The sequence below is a fragment of the Polyodon spathula genome, chromosome 4 (assembly GCF_017654505.1).
Source record: "Polyodon spathula isolate WHYD16114869_AA chromosome 4, ASM1765450v1, whole genome shotgun sequence".
Taxonomy (NCBI): Eukaryota; Metazoa; Chordata; class Actinopteri; order Acipenseriformes; family Polyodontidae; genus Polyodon; species Polyodon spathula.
Genome location: NC_054537.1, coordinates 6,712,174 through 6,721,514, shown reverse-complemented (window position 1 = coordinate 6,721,514; position 9,341 = coordinate 6,712,174). Strand labels below are relative to the sequence as shown.

Below are 9,341 nucleotides of genomic sequence, written 5' to 3'. Positions count from 1 at the left end.
ACATCACACGTCACTTACTGTACCTTCCAACAAAAAACTTAATAACCTACAACTTAACCAGGCAACAGGAACTTGCATGTAGCACATTATAGACTAGGTTACTATTCTCACAGGTATTTTGCTTCTTTTTAAGAGCCATTGTAGAATTTCTCCCCTTGCATTTTCATTTGCTGCCAATGCTGAAATAGCACCTATGTAAAATATTCTGCATCTGTTGTTAGATGCAGCTTATACCCAAAGAAAGACCTTGTTGTTGTAATAGACATATTGCTATCAGCAACCACACAGTGCAGGGAAGAAGTAAAAAAAGACAAAAGGACCGCTTGGGTAGAAGTGTAGAGTTAAAATCCAAGGAGGTCATGATAAGGTGTATAATGCACTGGTGGACTGCACTGTATGTACAATTCTGTTCACTACAGTACCAACGGGACATTGCGGCCCTGCAGAAAGTCCAGAGAGCAACCAGACTAATCCCAGGACTTAAAGGAATGAGCAGTGAAGACAAAGTGAAAGAACCGAGTCTATTTAGCCCAGAACAAAGATAAATTAGAGGCAGTATGATTGAAGTCTTTAAAATCGTAACATGAGTTGACACAGTTAACTCTAACCAATACTTTAGGCACAGTACATAAACTAGGAGCAGAGGATGTGGCTGGAAATTAAGTGGAGATAGACTTGGAGAGGGAGGAGACACAGAGATTGGCGAAGGTATGAATGGGTTATAAGTCGTATTGCTGATGCTGAATCATTTGGATCCTTCAAGACCCAACTTGGCAAAGTTTTGAGAACAATCGATTACTAGGAATCGGATGAGCTTCGATCGTGCTCATAAGTTCAGGTTTAGATTCTTAATTATTTATATTGTACTTCATTGTCTGATATCTGTGTTACCTGGTGTGCCCCCTCACATTCCAAATAACCTTGCAGCCCCTCTTTGAATGGCTGAATGTACCTGTAAACCCATTCTGAACATCTCCTCCTGATTGCAAAGCTACTGGCCCTGCCCTCTCTTCAGCCTGGCGTTGATAACATTGTGTCTCAATCTTATATCTTTATTAAATAGTATCCCTGCATAGTATCCCAATGCATAGTTTCAGGAACATTAATACAAATAAAAACGTAGAAGGAAAATCTTAAAAGATGGCCGCTGAACAAAGCCAGTCTGAACAACTAATCTGTTAACAAGGTGATCATGATGGTACTCAACTACACTGAACAAAAATATAAACGCAACATGTAAAGTGTTGGTCCCATGTTTCATAAGATGAAATAAAAGATCCTAGAAATTTTCCATACGCACAGAAAGCTTATTTCTCTCAAATTTTGTGCACAAATTTGTTTACATCCCTGTTAGTGAGCATTTCTACTTTGCCAAGATAATCCATCCACCTGACAGGTGTGGCATATCAAGAAGCTGATTAAACAGCATGATAATTACACAGGTGCACCTTGTGCTGGGGACAATAAAAGGCCACTCTAAAATGTGCATTTTTGTCACACAACACAATGCCACAGATGTCTCAAGTTTTGAGGGAGTGTGCAATTGGCATGATGACTGCAGGAATGTCCACCAGAGCTGTTGCCAGAGAATTGAATGTTCATTTCTCTACCATAAGCCGCCTCCAACATCGTTTTTTAGAGAATTTGGCAGCACATCCAACCGGCCTCACAACTGCAGACCACGTGTAACCACGCCAGCCCAAGACCTCCACATCCGGCTTCTTCACCTGCAGGATCGTCTGAGTCAAGCCACCCGGACAGCTGATGAAACTGTAGGTTTGCACAACCGAAGAATTTCTGCACAAACTGTCAGAATCTGTCTCAGACCCGACTTCAGTGGGCAAATGCTCACCTTCGATGGCCACTGGCACACTGGAGAAATGTGCTCTTCACGGACGAATCCCGGTTTCAACTGTACCGGACAGATGGCCGACAGCGTGTATGGTGTCGTTTGGGGTCGAGCGATTTGCTGATGTCAACGTTGTGAACAGAGTGCCCCATGGTGGCGGTGGGGTTATAGTATGGGCAGGCATAAGCTATGGACAACGAACACAATTGCATTTTATCGATGGCAATTTGAATGCACAGAGATACCGTGACGAGATCCTGAGGCCCATTGTCGTGCCATTCATCCGCCTCCATCACCTCATGTTTCAGCATGATAATGCACGGCCCCATGTCACAAGGATCTGTACACAATTCCTGCAAGCTGAAAATGTCCCAGTTCTTCCATGGCCTGCATACTCACCATACATGTCACCCATTGAGCATGTTTGGGATGCTCTGGATCGACGTGTACGACAGCATTCCAGTTCCCGCCTATATCCAGCAACTTTGCACAGCGATTGAAGAGGAGTGGGACAACATTCCACAGGCCACAATCAACAGCCTGATCAACTCTATGTGAAGGAGATATGTTGCGCTGCATGAGGTAAATGGTCGACACACCAGATACTGGTTTTCTGATCCACGCCCCTACCTTTTTAAATTTTTATTGAAGGTATCTGACCAACAGATGCATATCTGTATTCAAAGTCATGTAAAATCCATAGCTTAGGGCCTAATGAATTTAATTCAATTGACTGATTTCCTCATATGAACTGTAACTCAGTAAAATCTTTGAAATTGTTGCAGGTTGCATTTATATTTTTGTTCAGTTTACTTTGTTGACTCCCAATAATACGTGAACTAGGTATACATTTGTATTGTCACCTGCTTGTCTTCAGATTAAAACTTCAAAAAATAAAATAACCTTTGACATGTGCTTCATATATTACATGTAATAACATGCAAGAGCTATTGTGGTGTTTTGTTTGTTAGGATTAATAAAATGAATAAGTAAAAAGACCCAACTTCTTTTCTCCAGCCTTGTGCCGAATCGAGTCCCAGTTTGAAAATGGCGCAGTTTGCCCCTGAAATTGAGGAAGCCATTCCAAATAGCGTGCACTGCTGCAGATGCACCAAATACCAAACTTACCCTGCATTTCCTGCATGTTCGCTTCAGGATTCATTTTAGAGTCCTTAGTTGGCAAAGGAAAGTTTTCTGATGGCACAAACAATAATTAAATAAAAATAATAATAAACACCACAAGTTAGAATGTTGCAGCCTGGTACATCACACTCCTGGACATTAACTTGTTTTACCCCAGCAAGGAGGAACACATGGGTGTTTCATTCTTCACACATGTAGCCTTGTCTAGGGCTGCCCAACCCATTCAAAAAGCTTTCACTGAATTTGAAGACAAATTATGTTTTATTTAAATCACACATACATTTACATCATGCAGTCAGTCAAGAATAGATGGTGGTTTGCCCCAAAACGCCTTTCAGAGTCCTCTTCTACACCCTCGCTCAGTAGGAATGATCCAGTACCGTAATGCAAAATCGGTGGAGTTTTCAGTCATCTCTTTCAAAATGTTGTTACTATTACACAGTAATAAATTTCACTAGCTTTCTTCTTTATTATTCTTTTTTTAAGTTAATGCAAATAATTTAGTTGATCACCATGAATAAATTAGTTTTTTTTTTTTTTTATTGAATTGTGTTCAATTTCTAGAATAAACAAGCGTACAGTAAGCACTTGAAACATACACTGAAATGCATTTACTCTTCTACAGGTTTACATGGGAACGCTGTGTACACAAGAGCATTGTCCTGTCCAGGTACAGTAACTTGCCATAGCTGAGAGCAACTTCTCCAAACTAGTTCAAAGTTCAGTTTCAAGGCAAACCATATAAACACTGCTTACATTTACACTTTGTGTCGCCTATATTGGAAACTCCAACATAAAAAGTATAGATAATATTGGCTTTCATAGATATTCCAAAACATTTATTATTTTATTTAGAATCAAGATTAATACGGCTGTTTTAGGCCAATTTTAAGTGCAGCTTCATTTGGTTAAAGTTTAGAACAGAACCAGTTTTAAAGTGCTGTACATTTAGGTTGGTTATTATCCTGTGTCAAGAAGAACATGTGTGACTTGCTGTGGCTACAGAGAAATGATCAAATGTGATATGGGGGGAGGGGGGGGGGGGCAAGTCATGCCCTTACTTATCCAGAATGGTCCACTTTCTCCCCACGTCAACTCATTTTTACCAAGGCTATTCAGTATTGCACATAAGTAGATTGGAGGGTTCAGTTGCACTAGGCTAACAATGGCATTTACACTTTTTTGTTTCTAAATTAAAACATGAAAAATCCAAAGTTAGATATTTAACAGATTTAAAAAAAAAAACCCAAAAAAACCCCCCACACATAAAAAATATCTGAAGCAGAACAAAACAAATTCCCTAAAACCTTAAATAAACGTAAATCTCATTGTATAGAAGTGCATGAAACGCATCAGCATTCCCTCGGGGCTTCTGATACACTGACTGGCTGATCAGTATCAGAAGCAATGAGGCTGAAGACATGTTTCTTCACAGGAGTGTGTACACATCCATTTAAACCTCTGCTTTATTTTAAAAGCTCAGCCTCCAACAAATCATTTAGAATACAAAACAACCACAGCTAGGCACAGAAGAGACATACGCACAACAAAAAGTAATAAACATGATAGAAACTGGTCTTAAAGCCATATGTAAAAAGTTAGATAAGAGTACCCCCACAATACCCTCCCCCTCCCCCCAGAGAAAAAACTTTTTTTTTTTATTTCAGCAACTATCAATCTTTCTACATGCAACATTCCAAACATTTTATCATGCCCTACTTGCAATCTAAAAATGTTTATTTTTGTCCACTCCATTAAAAAAAAAAAAAGTTGAATTATAAAAAAAAAAAAGGTTTTAAACTCTATCTATGGTCCTAATGAACGTTTATTGGTAAAACCACTCAATGAAAACAGAAGCTTTTAAAAGCACACAAAGCCAACAGGTGGAAAATACCATGGACAGGACAAGCAAGTGTTTCAATTCAGCCTACTGAAGGCTTTTTTGTTTTCTTGATATGGTATTTCAGTAACAATGCATTTAACCATTCTTGTTATTATACAGTACTTGATTCATTCAGACAACCTGGCAATGAAGGTATGATTGTAAACTTCTAAGCAGCTTTCTTGGTTCTTCAACCTCATCTTCTGTTCAACTGGGAAAAAAAAATAAAAAATTCCAAGGTCTTGGCTTCCACAGGCTCCAGTCTTGAGTGCACCTAGACTGCATTTATTACAGTTTATAGTCCAGACTCCAAATAACCACTTCAAGAAAACATAGTGCTATCTCAACCTGTACAATGGGACAGTAGTGTTTTATCTATTTGATTCAAATCTTAAAACAAGCTTATCAAATCTAGTTGGAGATATTGTTTTACAACCCCTAAAACAATGAAATGTACACACATTAGGCTAGGACGTTTTCTGCAAGGAAACCCCCCCCCCACCACCACCACCCTTTTTTTTTTTCTTTTTTGAAAACCTGTAACATACATTCAACTTGGCACAGTGCAGACTAAATTTAAGACATGGATGACAACAAACTGTGCAACAAAACAGAGCTACACATGTAACTCCCATGAAGTTAACTTGCAAGATGCTTGGATTGCACGCTCAATTTTGTGTTTTATGTTTTGTAAGGAAATCAATTTCTGTTTATGAGAAGAGTAAAACAAACAAAGAGCGAGCACTGGGTAGAACTGTACAAGCCAGGTATATTATGATTTGATAAATTCAGAGCTAATCCTGTGAGCCCTCATTGGGAGAGTTCACTGCAATGGAATGACAGGTTGTTTGGATGAGATCTGAATCCTCCTCTTTGATTATGCTGGTTCTTCAGCTGCTGAAAGAACAAAGCAGAGATCAGGTTTACAAAATACACAGAGATCAGGTTTATAAAATACACAGCCGGTAAAATTCAAATCAATCAGTAGCAATTATACAATTGTAAATAAGGCACAGCTGTATCCCCAAGTATACCAGTTCTTCAGTATTTCCTAATACAGGTTTATATTTTCTGTAAAAAGCATACTGCTGTTGTCATACTACTGGTCAATATTTGTATGTCTTCACTTTTTCATTTGTTCTGGTCATACTCCAGGTTGGTTCCTTTTTGGAAATTTATTTGACACAATTTCTAATGTTTTTTAATAATCCATTGACCCATCCCCTTTAATAGCATTTTTTAGAGTAGTCCCTGAGGATATCCCTTTAACTAGATTCCAAACCAGATGTTTTGGCCTTTACCACACTGTTGGCTAGATGCCTTGTCTTGATCAATTAGAAGCAGTCAGCCCCTCTCTCTGTTGGACTGGGGATGTCATGCAATTTCTCAAACTGGAAAAAATGCAATTCACTCTACCAAAAGGCTGGCACTGCATGGCAACCCTTTCTGCCCTACACTGAACAGCTTAAACTAATATCTTCAGATTCATTGTTTTGTGCCCTGATTCCTCTCTCTGCTATTAGTGAGTGCCGAGCTGGGATTAATTTTCCTTTTTTCTTCTTTTCTATTACTCTAATTTTGTTCTTTCTTTTTTTTATTTCTTATTTTCTTTCTTTCTACTTATCTCCAGCATTACGTTACTCTGGATTGTTGGAAGATTGTACGTTTATACTTTATATGACTGTTGGAGAACTGAGGGAGCGGGGTCAAAAACAGAACAATCCCTAGTCATTTCTTGTTATTTGTTGATTAATATCTTGTCTCAAATAAAATGTGTTAATTAGCTTAGTCAAGTAGAAAAAGTTTCAGAAGAAAGTGGATTAGAGGATACGTTTTTCTATGCCTTGGTTTCAACTCAACTCACAACTCAGTGGAAACAGGCAGCTACAACCGACTTCAGCTTGCTATGGATAGAACTGAAGATGTGCTCATTCATGAGTGATAGGGCTTCTGGCAAGTGTAGGGGCAGGGGCGTGGCCTGTGTGTGTGCCTTTATTTACAGCAGACCTTACAATATGTAACACATTAAAATACAAAAATATCCCCAGTGAAGAATTAACTTACTTTAACCAAGTGAATTAACTACAAAACAAAGAATGCCACACAGCAGTTCAAGTTAACAGTTGTTTTATTTATTCCTGAAACAAATAGTACATAAAGCTCAGACCTGTCAACTCTCCCGTATTCACCGGGACTCCCGTATTTTAGACCCTTCTCCCGGATCAGATTTTCTCCTGTATTTTGCTCAAAACTGTTAAACCCCCCCTTATGTCAGCAAACCTTTAATGTCTGCAAGAGTCATGGCCGGTGTGTGGTTACTGCTGTCCCTGTGAGTACTTAGCAGGGTGTAGGGCCTAGGGAAGCCTTGTGACAGGCATGCATTTAGTTTCTGTTCCTTGACATTCTGGTTCACTCTAAAGCTGCACAACACATTTTTGTCCCAGATGGCTTTCCATAGAAATCACTATGCATGCGTGTGCATATTCTGGTTTGCTTACTTTTTGCTATCTAAGACTTAAATAGAGCTGTTGTGTTGATTGTGATTTCACACACACACACACACACACACACACACACACACACACATACACCTCTCTACCGGTCAAAAGTTTTAGAACACCTCAATTTTTCCAGTTTTTATTGAAATTTAAGCAGTTCAAGTCCAGTGAATAACCTGAAATGGTACAAAGGTAAGCGATAAACTGCCAGAGGTTAAAAAAAAAAAGTTTAGGTTACCAAAAACTGAAAAATAATATACATTTCAGAGTTATACAAAAAGGCCTTTTTCAGGGAACAAGTAATGGGTTAACAACTTACAGCTGTTCTGCAGCAATGGAAGTAAATTAAGCCTTGAAAGCTGATGTTAACAATTCCTACAGGTGTCCCAACTTTGGTTGATTACTTACAAACCCTCTGTCTGTATAAAAGCAGTGTTGGAACAGACTGTTTCTACACCCTCTTAAACATTATTTGGACAGTATTGTACTGCAGGAAGTAGTATATTGCTATCATTATTGCGAGAAAAAGGCAATTAACAAAGGAAGACAGACAGACCATTATAACCCTTATAAGTGTAGGTCTTTTCTTTACAGAAATTGCAAAGAAAGCCAAGGTGTCAGTGAGTACAGTTTCCTACACCATCAAAAGGCACTTGGAAACTGGAGGAAACTCTGACAGGAAGAGGTCTGGCAGACCCAAAGCCACAACAGAATCAGAAGACAAGTTTCTGAGAGTCAACAGCTTGCGTGATAGGCGGCTCACAGGACAACAGCTTCAGCTTCAAGCACAGCTTAATACTGGTCGAAGTAAGCAAGTCTCAGTTTCAACTGTGAAGAGAAGACTTCGAGCTGCAGGTCTGATAGGTCGAATGGCAGTAAGAAAGCCATTGCTAAGATGGCAAAATAAGAAAAAGAGGCTTGCCTAGACCACGAAGCACCGCCAGTGGACTACTGAAGACTGGAAGGTGGTCTTATGGACAGATTAATCAAAATTTGAAATCTTCCATTCACCAAGCAGGGTTTTTGTACACAGTCAAGTAGGCGAAAGGATGGTTCCTTGGTGTGCGACACCAACTGTCAAAACATGGAGGAGGACGCGTGATGGTCTGGGGCTCTTTTGCTGGATCCAGAGTCGGCGACTTGCACAGAGTGAGTGGCACCCTGAACCAAAACGGCTATCACAGCATTTTGCAGCGCCATGCAGTACCCTCTGGTATACGCTGGTCAGGGGTTCATCCTACAGCAAGATAATGACCCAAAACATACCTCCAGGCTATGTCAGAACTACCTTAGAAGAAAAGAACAAGACTGTAGGCTTCAAATCATGGAATGGCCAGCACAGTCTCCAGACTTAAACCCCATCGAGCTGGTTTGGGATGAACTGGACAGAAAGGTGAAAGCAAAGCAACCTACAAGTGCAACACATTTGTGGGAACTTCTGCAACAGTGTTGGGAAGAACTTTCTGAACAATATTTTATTTCCATTGTAGAAAGAATGCCACGAGTGTGTTCGGCTGTTATATCTGCAAAAGGTGGCTACTTTGAGTCAAATATTTAGATTAAATTTTGTTAAACAAAACAATTCCATGATTTCTTTTTTATCTCCAATTGTTTATTTGTTCTATGCTTTAATTTCAGAGTACATAGAGACATTAAACTGCATAAATTTCAATAAAAACTGGAACAATTAAGGTGTGCTAAAACTTTTGACCGGTAGTGTATATCGTACCAGTCAAAAGTTTGAGTACACCTGCTTGAAACCAGGTTTTTCATGATTTTATACAGTTAAAAGCATAGATATTTGTCTATAAACACTTAATATTTAATTATATACGTGTACTTATATAAGCTGATAATCATAAGTGAATTGCATTCAAAAATTACATTTTTAAATGAAAATGCCTAAATCTTGTCAATTTCAATGAAATGGTCACCCAAAGCAAGGGGATTTCAGTCTGAAGCCCAAGTC

General features: G+C 39.1%; 1 protein-coding gene across 1 annotated transcript in view; it reads right to left on the bottom strand.

Moving 5' to 3' along the window:
* Positions 1–4,265: 4,265 nt before the first annotated feature.
* The window catches only part of LOC121314094 (kinesin-1 heavy chain-like), a 46,331-nt gene continuing 41,255 nt past the window's right edge, over positions 4,266–9,341 (bottom strand). The window contains exon 26 of the mRNA XM_041246967.1: positions 4,266–5,771. Coding sequence (XP_041102901.1) covers positions 5,765–5,771 — 7 coding nt within the window. The 3' untranslated portion in view covers positions 4,266–5,764. The remainder of the gene's footprint in view (positions 5,772–9,341) is intronic.